We start from the raw sequence: 14,616 nt of genomic DNA, 5'->3' as shown, positions 1-14,616 counted from the left end.
ACTATATGTGTAAAGCTTTTGGCTCAAGCCTTTGCTACTTGAGCTAGAGGAGAACTGGGGAGGACCAGGTTGGGAGTGGTAGCAATAGTCCAATTAAGTTTGGGATACCTGTTGGCCATCCAAGTGCAGATGACTGAGTAGCAGGTTGGCTGTATAAGTCTGAAGTTTAGAAGTGTGATCCAGGCTAGAGATATAAATTTGGGAATTGATAATGTGTATTTGGGTAGCTAAGATATAGATAGAGAAGTGGTTGAGTGTTTGTGGTTGGCCTAAAGAGAAAGAACCACAAAGGAAATTGAGACGTGGTGGCCAGGGAGGTAGGAGGAAACCAGGAAGGTGTGAGGGCCTAAAGGGGCCTACCACGAGTGTTTAAGGAGGAGAAAATAAGAAATTATGGTAAACGCTGCTTTTAGGCCAAGTCAGGTAGGAATTACCCATTGGATGTAGCATTGTGAAGGCGATGAAGTGGTGGGAACAAAGCCTTGCTTATAGTGCTGCTAAAATATACGAAAGAAATTCGCTACAGAGACAATAACTGTCTTGCACTTTCCTATAAGGTAGTTATGAGGATTAAATGAGTAAGGTGCTTAGAAAGGTTTCTGGCTCATATAACTACTCAGTAAATGTTTGCTATTTTTTTTTACAATGGTTAAATCACAACCAACAGAGAGAACAGAAATTGGAGTATAAACAAGTCTCATTGTTTGACAGGTTGCACATGCGGTCTATAAAAATGGATCGTTATTAAGAAATGATGTGTTCTCGTATTATCAATCATAGGAACTGTTAGCTCATGGCCTCAGCAACGTGATTTCTTCGTTTTTCTTCTGCATACCGAGTGCGGCCGCCATGGGAAGGACCGCTGGTCTCTACAGCACAGGAGCAAAGACACAGGTAACTTTCCTGTCTAGCAGGGAGAACGGAGCTGCCCGGCCTTTCCTCTCCCGGGAGAGAGTGGTAAGAGTGAGCTTCTACCTAAAGTTGAAAAAATATTTTTACTTCTTTGACTTTTTCCAAAGTAGTTTCAAGGAATTCTGTCTCCCTTCCCCTGTCTTGTACCAAGCTGTACTGCCAGCAGCCTTTGAACCAGAGCTGTCTCTAGTGGAGCCTCTGATTTTGTTTATTTGCTCAGCTAATCAATTTGAAATTTTTCTAGTTTTGTTCACTTCCTTTAAATAAAATGAAATCAATTATATGCAAAATTAGTCACTGACCTTGGGATTTCTGTAAGAATAGATGTATAAGTATTTAAACTGGTAAAAAAGATGTTTGTGCATATTGGAGGTTAAGGAAACAATTATATATTTTTAGGAACTCAAGTCAACATGACATTTGAGGGTCTCCTGTACATGAGTGTTGTGCTAGGTGCTGGTTAGATGACAGTGATGACAATGAAGATAATCTGTCACAACAGTCACAGTGGTAGCATTGGTGGGAGCACACATGTATATTGACTTATGTGCCAGGCAGTGCATGTCTCGCCTCCTATGTGAATAAACTCATGTAACCCGGTAGGCAACTCTGAAGAAAGTACAATTATTATTCTCAGTTTCCAAATGATGAAGTTGAAGGAAAGAAGGTTCCAGTAAATTGCCCAGGTCACCGAGTTAATGACTGGCAGAGCAGGGATTTTTTAAAAATTTTATTTAGTTATTTTTTAAGTACAGTTTTCTGTCTATTTCTCCCATCCCAGCCCACTCTGCCTCGTGCTCCTCACCTCCCTCCCATTTCCACCCCCCTTAGTTCTTGTCCTTGTGTCCTTCATACTCGTTCCTCCAAATCCCTCCCCTTTTTCCCCTTAAATTCCCTTCCCTCTCCCCTCTGGTCACTGTCCCCCTATTGTCTATTTCAGTGTCTTTTGTTTTTATTCTGCTTGCTTGTTTGTTTTGTTGTTTAGCTTCCTGTTAAAGGTGAGATCATATGGTATTTGTCTTTCAACACCTGGCCTATTTCACTCAGCATAATGCTTTCCAGAGTAGGATTTTAATGCAGCAAGATTTACTCCAAATCTCGAACTGTTAACCACTGTTCTATGCAAACGTCATGTATGTGTTAGTATAGAAGTTAAAGTTATCTGCTCATTTTTATTAAAACAATTCACATTTGTTTAAAATTGGAATTGCATAAGAATTTATAAAACATTTTATGTGATACTTCAAACATTTTTAGGAGTCTGACTTATAATTAAGTATTTTTGGGAGGTAGGGCTAAAATAATTTGGAAATAATTTAGATAAAATTATTTGGAAAGGATATGGTTCTTCCAATAATTTGGAAAGGATAAGGTTCTTGATCTTGGAGAGCAGGTGGCTTGGAGAAAGGTGACAAATAGATATTCAAATATAGCCTAAAACTAATAAAATTATTGATGATTACTAATTAATGGAGCACAGGGGGAGCAACCAAAAATCTAAATGTATAATAATTTGAAAAATAATTGTCGCAACTCATCAGCTAAGATGTGAAATCTTTATTCGCACTCATTTTACATGATAATTTAATTGATCTTTTATGCAGTTAGTGATTTCAAGCAGAGGTTCATCATGTGTATTGGCATAACCATTTTTTTGAATACTACATTCTGAGATGTTTATTATCTAAACTTGAATGTGTAATGTGTAATGCATTTTATTTGCTCAGTTTTAATGAATTTATTGTGGTAATATGGATTAATTAAATTATATAGGTTTTAGGTGTACGCCTCTATAATACATCGTCTTTATACTGTATCATGAGCATACAACCTCTCTCTCAAATAGCCCTGGGATATAAGGTAAGTGTATGTATAGCTTTGTAAGAAACTGTGGAAGTGTTTTTTTCAGGAATATCTGAGAACACTGGTTGTTCTGAATCCTTGCCAGCCCTTAATATTGATTGATTACTTGCTTATTTCTATATTTATTTTTAATGTTAGTCATTCTAATACAACCTAAATATCTTTGACTTCTCCATAATGACATTCTAGTCATCTCTGTGGTCCAGTGAAAGCCCTCTTTTCTCCTGTTAGGCTGACAGTTTTGCCAAATGTTTCTATTAAGTCATGAACATTTGTTTATGTGAAATCGGGTTCTTCATTAAGTGCAGCATAGCTAACAGTCAGGTTATTTGGATTTCCTTTTGTCAGCATGTTGAGCTGGTTAGAAGATAATACTAATCACTTTCCAGGATTAATGAAATTAGTCTTTTTCACTGCAGAGATTTCTCCCATAATCCTATATAACTACTTCATACTAGACACCTTTCTAACAACTCCAAAGAGGAGAGCAAATATTCCAGTGAAAATTTATCCTCAACACAGAAAAACCTTAAGCTGCATATACAGTTATTACCCACATCACTCCCTGGAAAGTGAGGAGGGGAGTCAAGCTGAACAACTATGGACTAAAGGACTTTTAATGGAAATGTTGCTTTCACTACTAAACAACAAAAAAAAGTCATTGCTGTGGTGGTTCATAAAAGTTGAGAGTGTCCTGTGTTTTAAGTTTTTTGCATGAAATTGCTTTTCTGTCATCACTTAATTATATCACACCAACTTGCTGAATGTCGCGTTTGATTTCTGTCAGCTGCAAAATACAGATAATGATGGTCTATGTAATTTAATAATGATATGCCAACATTTTGTTGTTTTTTTTCTAGTCAAGATGACCTATGAATTATATTCCCCCATAACTTTTGAATAATAAGAAAGTTCAAGGTTTTCTTTTTTATCTGTCTTGTATTTTACAGGTGGCTTGTCTAATATCTTGCATTTTTGTCCTGATAGTCATTTATGCCCTAGGACCTTTGCTTTACTGGCTGCCAATGGTATAGTAGTGCTTTTTCATGATCTACTTTTTAAGTTTACTTTTGATGAGAATAACTCTATATTAAAATTTCTTACAAGAGTAACTTCAATAATCATTACTGACCCATATGCCATTGATGTGGCATAAGTAGTGGTTGAATGGAGGAGAAGTGGGCAAGGGCCACATTTGATGGGGGAGGAGTAGGAGTTTTCTAATCCTTAGGCTCCTGTATAAAAATGACAGGGTGGAATTAGATTTATTCTGTGTTCATTTGGAGGGTGGAACTAGCCGATATCTGTTATAAGAAATAGACTTTGGAATAATTTTTTTGGATTGGATATTCATTGCCTTTACATTTTTTCTGATTTTTTTCTGCACTTTTTCCCCACGTTTTTTTACTGTTGTTCAAGTATAGTTGTCTCCATTTCTCCCCACAACTCTCCAATCCAACCCCAGCCATCCCCACTTCCCTACCTGCTTGATCCTACCCAACCTTTGGTTTTGTCTTTTATAACGTGTTCCTGAAAAACCTTCCCCATTTCCCCTCCATTATCCCCTCCAACCTCTCCTCTGGTTACAGTTAGTTGTTCCTAATTTCAATGTCTCTGGTTCTATTTTGCTTGCTTGTTTGTTTTGTTGATTAGGTTCCACTGATAGGTGAGATCATACGGTATTTGTCTTTCACTGCCTGGCTTATTTCACTTACCTTGTACTGTTAGACAGTGTGTCCTGGGCAAGAAAGTAGGGAACAAAATACATCCTGCCACCTTTGACACACTCATATGAAAAGCAACTCAGAACACTAGTACCAGTGGTTCACCTTATATTGCATAAGTCCAAGGCACCAATGTTACAAACTTCGGTGAAAACACCAACGTTTTCAGAGAACCAGAGACTGTCTCAGTCCTGTCTTGTTCTAATTCTTCATTCATATAGGGAGATTATATCATTCCCACTGGAGGATTGTTCAACAATCAAGTTCACATTTCTAGAGAGTTTTATCTTTCAGGTGAAACCAGATAATTTATAAGTCAGTTATAAAGAAAAAACATGATATAAATATAAATGTTTATTTTGTAACAAACAAATTTCAACAAATGGTGGTGAATAGTTATAGAGCTAAGAGAACAATCAGCATTATAACACCCACACTTGTCATTCATCACTTTTCTTTTCCTTCTTTCTTATTTTTTAGAGTGACATAAATTTTACTCTGTGACTTTTTAGAATTGATATTATATTCCTGAAGTGCAATAATAGGTTAGTTCTAAACAAAAGAAATATTACATTATTCTCCTAAATGGTGATTGCTTTTCTCTCATAAGTACTTCTTTTAAATTGTTATTTAAAAATTATCTTGCTTTTTCATCAACCTGTTTCTTATTTTTAGTGTGTTCTTGCAAGTATTATTGTTGTAGGACTGAAGGGAATGCTCATACAGTTTCGGGATTTAAAAAAATATTGGAATGTGGATAAAATTGATTGGGTAAGTAGAAATTTAACCTAAATTTTTTTCTTTGGCTTAACCACATGTAACAAAATAAATTTAGCACTTTCATTTGCAGAAAGTAGTTTTAGTCATTTAAGACATATACTTTATAAACTACCATTCATTTTTTCAAAATCTTAATAAATGTATTAAAATGTAAAACGTCTTTATAAGAAACAGACATGAAGTTTTGTTAAATTTTGATTGATGTGTTGTTTGAGAACATTTAAAGAAACACTAACTTGAATGGGTTCCCAGTTTCTGTTAGGAATTACTTTTGGCAGTAAAACTCACCAAGGAAGTACACACTGATAGAAATATGACCATTTATAACATGTGTGAAAAATCAGGATTAATTGTTAAGACATGTATGCCATAGTATTCTAAGGTGAAAATCTTAACAGTGGCCATATTCATTCTAAATACAAAAAGTTTCATGAGTTGTGTTCTCAATGGGTTACATTGAGAGGATTGTTGCTAATAGGATATTGCCGGGAACAGATGAAGTTATACTAAACAATGGTAAAGTGGCTCCTACTAACAGAAATAACTGACATACTTGTTTCAGAGAAATGTGTCTATGCAAGAGCATCCAGAAATCTTTTCCTCTGCAATATGGGTGGAGTATTTCATGAGTACTCTTTGTTTAGATCTGTTATGACATTCACCATATTGAAATGCTTCAATATCCGTGTATTCCCCTGCTTCAGGTTCTTTGAGAGACTCTGGGGATTCTTTATGCTGGTGCCTACTTTCACAAACTCCTCCTAGGGCTCAGCATTACCTAGCTCCTACCAAAGTATAGTGTTGAGGGCCATTGGTTATACGAAGAATTACTTGTGTAGGACACAGACACAGAAACATTAACTTACACAAGGCATAGTGCAACATGTTCCAGAAGCAAAAGTACAGACTTAGTGCTGGGGAGAAATAGAGGCTCGGGCATTTCATTCAAACTGAATTAATGTGAAAGACTCTCACAGCAGAGCTGAAATGTGAATTGAGACTTGAATGAACAGTATTTTGTAGGCAAACAATCAGGCCAAAATTATTTGGGTTAATGGAGGATCGTGACTTTTTCAAGGTGATATATGTGAGGTAGCACAAGGAAATAGAGAAATGAGAAGATGCAAAGTTAATTATCAAGCTATTTGACAGTCCTACTATAAAGGTATTTCTAAGAAACACATTAGTTACTTAAGAGGGAACATATTACCATATTTGAAGGGGAGAGATGTCAGAAGAAATTCCTTTTAAGAATTATGGGTAGAACATACGGTGTGAGGGTGGGAGTAGAAACAGATGAAGCTGGAAAATTTCAGAATGGGTTGGACTGAGAAAGGCTGCTCATGTCCCACAAAGAAGACTAAACTTCACCCTAAAGTCAGTGAAGCATCACTGAAAAGGGAAATAGGGATAAGATCCATGTATTAGAAAGGTGACTTGAGGAAGATGGGTCAAACTGATGAGGTAGGCAGCAACTGGAGCATTGGAGTAATTCAGGCAAACCCATGAGGATGGCTTCAACCAAAACTGAGACCATGAGGGTCAAGAGGAGGAAACAGATTGGAAAAATATTAAAAACATTACATTAGTTAGCTCTCACTGCCAATTCATCATATAAAGTGAGGTGTTCTGGAATGACTTCTAAGTTTCCAGATAGTAGCATCACTGGAGAAAGAAGGGGTTGTTTCTTGAGTTACAGAACATAGAATATCCTTTAAATGCATTTAGTGGTTACCTTTAGTCTTTTATTTTTTAAATGTGGGTTCTCAATCCTGATTTATTAATTTCCATTCATCTCTTTGTCTTCTGTATGTCATCACTCAGTAGCTTTCTGAGAAAACTCATGTGGTTTTTATTCCCTGGGCTATTGCATGGTGAAAATACCTAACAATTTTCTTTTTATACTAGAAGAAAGCTTTTTGCTGAGTCTAAAATGCTTTCCCTCAGAACTTTTTAGACATGAAACTATCTTCAGACCTTAAAAGAAAAGGCAGATAAATTACATATCAATATGATTTTTTTCTATTTTATGTTTGCTTTCCCAAAGGGGTACTCAATGAGGTTCTTTCTTGCCCAGGAAGTTTGGTTATATTATCAGAAAATTTCTTTTAGTTGAGTACCCATTATTAAATTTCTATCAGAATAACATATCCTTTTGATCTCAGAATCAAGATTATATACACATTTTTTCTAATATATCTTCCAGTATTTTTTCTAATCTAACATGTTCTTTTCTATTAACACATTATATATTTTTCAATCCGATTTTGCCTGTCATCCTATATGCACCTTTTTGCATGATTATTTTGGGGGGGGGTGTGGTTTTTCGGGACTAGTCACTGTATCTCTGATTATGTATTTCTGATTGTGATGATCTCATTTTCTTTAGCTTCAAATACGACTTCTGCCTCCGTGAGGGTTTTATTTCTGTTTAATTTCTTTCCAAAATTCTTCCAGTCTCCTTTTTTTATCTCCTGTTTATATTTTTAATTCTATTTTTTCTTCTTTGACTCTTCACATCTGTTTTTGAAGGTTTTCTCCATCAAAATTATATTACGTATTATGTCTAAACCTGCACTCCGTTTTATTATTTTTTTTATTTTACTCACTTCTGTGAGTAAGTCCTTTGATGATTCCTTTATGATTATAATGTATTTTTAGTGGACTTAGCTAATTGCTGAAAAATAATGTGGGGAGGCCTGGACAGGAAGTGAGGTGGAGCAGCCCACAGCTCCGATTTGGGTGTGTAATCTGGAGATTTGTTCCTAGTTAGGCAACAAAGCCTCACAAGTCACAGGCTCTGTGGTGATCTAACATTTGCTGTCTCCTCTCAGTTCTTCACGTTGCTTCACTTTACAAAGGGAATTTTGGCAGCAGTCTGGCCAATGATTTACAGTGCTGATAATTAGAGGAGATAGTTACATAGGAGGCTCTCATAATAGTGTAGGAAAGCAGAGTGTGAACTAATCTATTATCAGTGAATTGAGGAGAGGTTATGATTGGAAAATTTTTTAATTAATAATTGATAGAACTTGGGAAATGACAAGACAAGTAGATGAAAAAGGAGAAATAGTAAAATATGATTCCAAGATTTCTGATTGCAGCATATTGAAGAGTATTTGTGTTATAAACTGAAAGAGAACATTGAAGAAAGGGCAGATTTGGTGCTCAAGTTAGTTTGCATTTGGACATATTAAGTTTGAAGGTATTTGGTAGACAGTTTGAAAAAAATGGTTAAATACTTAGGATTGGTAGTCTCCTATATAGAGATTTATAGTTGAAAACTTGAAGTAGGCAGTGTAGTTTGGGCAAATAAGGTTGAAAAAAATGACATGAATATATAGCAGATGCACAGATATATTATGATTAAATGTGACATTGAGTTTAGCTTGTCAAGAGCTCCAATAGTTGAAGTGAACAGGTATCTTCTAGTTGGTAAGGGACTCAACTATGGGTTACTGGCATGTGATTTGAGTGTAGCATTTGTAGAGAAAATATTGCACAGACTATTATGTGGATGCAGGATATTATTCAATAGTCAGAATGTGTCTAGATTACTCAATAAATAGAATAGACCTAACATATGGAAGTAAAATTACCAAAGATATGTGTGTTTGTGTGAAAGTTGCAAGTTAAATGTTTAAAAAATCAGGTAAGCAGTTATCACATGAAAAATCAGAAATTTTTATATCTTTAGATCTTTTACAGCTTAACAAAGATTCTACTTTAGTTATAGAGCAAAGCTCTCTTTGAGGTAATGAGAAAATAGGGATCCAAAATAGAGGCCTGACCCTGGGCACAGGACTGAATTTGAGTAAATGAACAGCAGGGGTAGAAGTCAGACCTTCAGAAATTTAATAATATGAATCAGTCATCAAAACAGATAGGCTGATGGATGGCTCAGGGAGAGGTGGAGTGACTGAGTAGCGCTATATTGTGCTTTACACTGATGCATTTTGTTTAGGGAGCAAGGATTTGTGTGTTCCCAGTTTGAGATGAGCTTTGGCGTTAGTTTGTGTTTAGGGCCTGTGAGTACAAAATAGGAAAAGAATCAAGTAAGAACACATAATGAAAAAAATAAGTGCCCAGGAGCTAACCAATTCCTTATGACTGTGACAATCAGCATCTGGGTCTTTAATAGGAATTGTTGCAGAATAGTGCTGGCACTTGTTCTAACCAAATTACTGGTCTATGTTGTTAATTTCCACTCGATATTTTTTCAAAGGTATAAATGTAGCCCTGGGAAATAATTAAGCATTCTAAGCCTGGCTAACAACAGATGATGTTGTGGGAGAGTATGTTTCAGAAATGGAACCGGATGCTATGAAAATTGCTGGTGCTCTGGAGAATCCTGGCCTCCGGGCTCTGTGGTTTGTAGAATGGCAGGGACCAAGGTTGTCAGGTTCCTGTGCTCTACCAAATTATGCAGGTCGGCCAGGAGAAATTGAATTTATGAGGCTTTTGCCCCACCCATGCAGATTAAGTCAGCATTAGTGGATGAGTGAGAAGCAACAATCATGGCAAGTCAGAGTAATGATCACACCTTGTGACCTTATTTTGTATGTGATATACATAGTGATATATGATACAGATATAGAGAATACATTGGGAAAGAAAAAAAGCTTACTGTACACACATAAAGATTCGAATGACTGTCTGTTCACCTAAACAGAGATAACATCTCAGCATCCAACTTATTAGATGAGCGCCTGAAGATGATGTGATAATAAGCACTAATTTAACATTATACCTCAGGCGATGGATCTTAACATGAGAACACTTAAAACATACATTTTCTTTTACTCCAGATGCTTGTTTCCTTTATGTCAAAAGTAACTTTACAGATAAAAATCTCTCTTCTTTCAGCCCTGGCTGGTGTAGCTCAGGGGATTGAGCACAGACCTGCGAACCATAGGATCGTGGTTCAATTCCCAGTCAGGGCACATGCCAGGGTTGCAGGCTGGTTCCCTGCAGGCCAGTTCCCAGCAGGGGACGCACGAAAGGCAACCGTACATTGATGTTTCTCTCCCTCTCTGCTTCCCCTCTAAAGATAAGTAAATAAAAATTTTAAAAAACTCTCTTCTTTCAAGGGCTTAGCTTTTTGAAACAGGCCATCGTTAAGAAAACTTTTAAGCTCAGTGTGGATAAGTAACACACTGAAGAAAAGTATTTCAAGTAAAAAACAGAATGCCCTTTAGAAACAGTGGTTTCAAAGTTACGTGAAAAAACCCATCCCCCACCCTGAAAAAAATCTTTGACAAAACTGCTATAGTTTTGGGATTCCATCTAAAGGAGAAACAGTCTTTTATTGCCATCTTTTGAAATGTTCCCAAGAACTAAGTTGGCCCTGATGTTTTAGCTTTCCCGATTTCAAAAGAAGTGGCCCCTTGCAGATAAAGTAGTAACGACCTTTGGATCTGAAAGTGGCTTTGGTCACGTTGTTAGATTTCAGTCTTGTGGAGCAATAAACTACATCAGATCTTTTTATAGAAAACAGATTATTGCCAGGAATGAACACAAAGCTGCACACAATGACTTATAATATTACAGCATTCAGTGAGAAAACAATGGGAAATTGCAGCATGCTTTTCACCCTACACATCAACCAACTATTTATGCATCTTAAATAAAGTGTTCATTGGAGTTTGAACTAAGTAGTGGCAGTGTCTAGAAATAAAAGCACATGACTTTGTCTTACCTCTGCTTCTGAGGGTCTGACGGGCCCAGGATTGGCCTGGGCTTCTGTGTTATCGCATCTCAAATAATATTTCCTTACTGAGAGATTGGGTCACAGCAATGTTGTAGGATAAAATTGTGAGGAATTCAGCACTTATAACAAAGAAGAAAATACCAAAGGATCCAAGTCTTTTCCCTTTGTTTCTCTTTCAGGGCATATGGGTCAGTACATATGTATTTACAGTATGTTTCGCTGCCAACGTGGGGCTGCTGTTTGGTGTTGTCTGTACTGTAGCTGTTGTGATTGGTCGCTTGTCCAGGTAAGATCTTAGTTAAATGTTCTGTTTACTGTGATAACAGCCAAGTAGACGGTGTTACCAGTTACTTCTATTTCTGTGGATTATATGGCACTCTCATGTTTTATTTGGTGTCAGAGAATTGGAGAAAAATAAAGGTTTTATCTACATGTGGTATATAATAATGTTCTTTTTTAAAAAGATTTTATTTATTTATTTATAGAGAGAGGGGAAAGGAGGGAGAAAGAGAGGGAGAGAAACGTCTGTGTGTGGTTGCCTCTTGTGGGCCCCCAACCGGGAACCTGGCTCACAACCTAGGCATGTGCCCTGACTGGGAATTGAACCAGTGACCCTTTCATTCACCAGCCAGCACTCCATCTACTGAGCCACAGGGCTAATAGTATGTTCTGAATTAAGAAAAATATTTTGTCAGCAATTTATATAAAATAGAATATGTAAAATCTATTAAAGTAAAAAAGGTCATTTCATTGACATACACTGTACTGCAGAAGTATTTTTAACTAAGTAAAGAGATGCAGTATATTATGAGACGCAAACCATACAACAGTTTAATCACTTAGAAAATTAGAACCAACAAATTTAATTTTTCAGAAGCCATATCTATATACTTTTATACAATTTACTGAAGAAAACATTCTCTTTAATTTTTTTACTGAACATCTGTGAGCAGTTCTATCTCTGTTTTTCATCTGATAATGGTTTTACTCACCTTTTATTCTTCCCTTGAAATTCTTTGTACAATAATATATTCTCTTTTTATAATTTTCTTTTTTGGTTATATCTTATATTTAATAATATTTGTATTAGTTTCAGATGTACAGAAGAGTGGTTAGACAATCATATCCTTTACAAAGCGCTCTCTCACTATATTTTCAGTACCCGCCTGGCACCATACATAGTTATAATATTATTAACTATATTCCCTAACTATACTTTATATCTCCATGATTTTTTAACTTATATTTTATTGATTATGCTATTACGGTTGTCTCAGTTTCCCCCCCTTTTCCCCTCTCCACCTAGCTCCCCCCACTCCCTCAGGCAGTCCCCACACCTTCGTTCATGTCCATTGGTCATACATATAAGTTCTTTGGCTAATCCAATTCCTATGCTGCACTGTACATCCCCATGGCTATTCTGTAACTACCAACTTGTAATTCTTGCTCCCCTCACTTCCTCACCCCTTCCCCCAAATCACCCTGGCATCTCACAATCATCAAAACTCTCCATATTCATGATTCTGTCATCTTTGATCTTGTTTGCTTAGTTTTTTTATATCTGATTGTTATGTATTTATTGCCATTTTATTGTTCACAGTTTTGATCTTCTTTTTCTTAAATAAGACCCTTTAACACTTCCTATAATAATGGCTTGGTGATGATGAACTCTTTTAGCATTTTTTTGTGTGTGTGTCTGAAAAGTTCCTTATCTGCCCTTTGAGTCTAAACGATAGCTTTGCTGGGTAGAGCAATCTTGGATGTAGGTTTCTGCTTTTCATGACTTTGAATATTTTTTGCCAGTCCCTTTTAGCCTATGAATCTTCTTTTGAGAAATCTGCTGACAGTCTAATGGGAATTCCCCTGACAAACTACTTTTCTCTTGCTGCTTTTGAGATTTTATCTTTATCTTTAACCTTTGGCATTTTAATTATGATGTATCTTGGAGTGGGCCTCTTTGCACCCATCTTGTTTCTGACTCTCTGTGCTTTCTGGACTTGCATGTCTATTTCCTTCACCAAATTAGGGAAGTTTTCTTTTATTGTTTTTTTCAAATAGATTTCCAGCTTCTTGCTCTTTCTCTTCTCCCTCTGGCACCTTTATGATGCTAATGTGGGAGTGGTTGAAGTTGTCCCAGAGGCTCTTTTTACTGTCTTCATTTTTTTCTTCTTTTTATTCTGATTGGTTGTGTTTTGCTTCCTTATGTTCCATATCATTGATTTGATTCTAAGATTCATCCACTCTGTTGTTGTGTCAATGTAAACAGTTCTTTATTTCAATCAGTGTATCCTTCGTTTCTAACTGGTTCTTTTTTATGCTGTTCAGGTCCTCATTAATTTTCTTGAGCATCCTTTCAACCAATGTTTTGAACTCTGCATCTGATAGATTGCTTATCTCATTTTATTTAGCTCTTTTTCTGGTGTTTTGATCTGTTCTTTCATTTGGACCATGTTTCTTTATCTCCTCATTTTGGCAGCCTCCCTGTGTTTGTTTCTATGTATAAGGCAGAGACTCTGTCTTAGTATTGTGTCCTAATGTATTAGGTGTCCTATAGTGTCCAGTGGCACAGCTTCCCCTATCACCCAAGCTGGTACTGGGAATACACCCTCAGTACTCCCTCCTCTTATAGTTGAGCCTTGATTGCCATTGGCAGGTGAATGAGAAATATTTACTCAGGCCAGTCAGCTGCAAGGACTGACTATGACCATTGACAACCAACCTCTTTACTTCAAGGAGGATCATCTGAGCAGGGGCAGGGTGGTGGTGCTCTGAGCTGTAGCTGTCCACCAGGTGCACAGGCTCTGGTGTTTCCCAGGTGGTAAAGGCCAAGGATATTTTTCTCCTGTGTTCTGCCAGGGACTACCCTTCATGATCTACAAAACAATATGCAGATGGCTGCTACTTGCGTTTTGCTTAGAGGTTCCCAGGAGAAGCCAAGCTGTAAACCTAGGTGATTATGACTAGTGCTGGGCTGGGGCCACTTAGCTAGAGGTATGGGGGCTAGGGGATCACTGAAGCTGGCTGTTGTTTGTTTGAGAGAATTTAGGAAGTTATGACCAAGACAAGCCATTCATATGGAAAAGTTACTGTTAACAGTTTTGGTGGGCCTGTAAGTTGGGTGGTGCAGAGCCTCAGAGGATCTCCATGGCAGGGAAAACAGTGTTAGCCAGGTTGATGGAGTCTCAGATAGGGTACCTGCTCTGTGGCCCTGTAGTTGGAGGGTTCAGAAAAGGAACAATGGCCTCTGTCTGCCTTTCTGTCTGGGAGAAAGCTCTCCCCCAGCTCTCGCCTTGATGCCGTACACTTCAGGTCCTCCCTGTATGCCACTGGTGTCTCTCAAGCTGCTACCCTGGTGCTGGAGCTTAGAGGGAGTAAGTCTGAGTAAGTGTATATGCAGGTTCTTTAAGAGAAACTGCTTAGGAATCCAAAAGTTTCTTCCACTGACTCAGTCAATCCTCACTGGTTTTTATAGCCAGAAGTAATGGGCAGTTATCTTTCTGGTACTGGAACCCTGGGCTGGGGAGCCTGGTATAGGGGTGGGACTCCTCACTCCCAAGATATTCCTTTCTAATTTTTATCCGCCACACATGGGTGTGGGACCAGCCCATTTAGCATTTTGTGTCTCTG

At 37.3% G+C, this 14,616-nt stretch overlaps 1 protein-coding gene across 1 annotated transcript in view; it reads left to right on the top strand.

Annotated features, from left to right (window-relative positions):
• The window catches only part of SLC26A7 (solute carrier family 26 member 7), a 73,628-nt gene that overhangs the window by 32,484 nt on the left and 26,528 nt on the right, over positions 1-14,616 (top strand). The window contains exons 8-11 of the mRNA XM_037140386.2: positions 781-894; positions 3,726-3,803; positions 5,175-5,270; positions 11,169-11,275. Of these exons, the coding sequence (XP_036996281.2) occupies positions 781-894; positions 3,726-3,803; positions 5,175-5,270; positions 11,169-11,275 (395 nt within the window). The remainder of the gene's footprint in view (positions 1-780; positions 895-3,725; positions 3,804-5,174; positions 5,271-11,168; positions 11,276-14,616) is intronic.

Source organism: Artibeus jamaicensis, unplaced genomic scaffold (genome assembly GCF_021234435.1).
Source record: "Artibeus jamaicensis isolate MK-2021 breed Jamaican fruit bat unplaced genomic scaffold, CSHL_Jam_final scaffold_916, whole genome shotgun sequence".
Classification (NCBI taxonomy): domain Eukaryota; kingdom Metazoa; phylum Chordata; class Mammalia; order Chiroptera; family Phyllostomidae; genus Artibeus; species Artibeus jamaicensis.
Note: the sequence above shows the minus strand (reverse complement) of the source record. Positions and strands in the feature narration are given on the sequence as shown.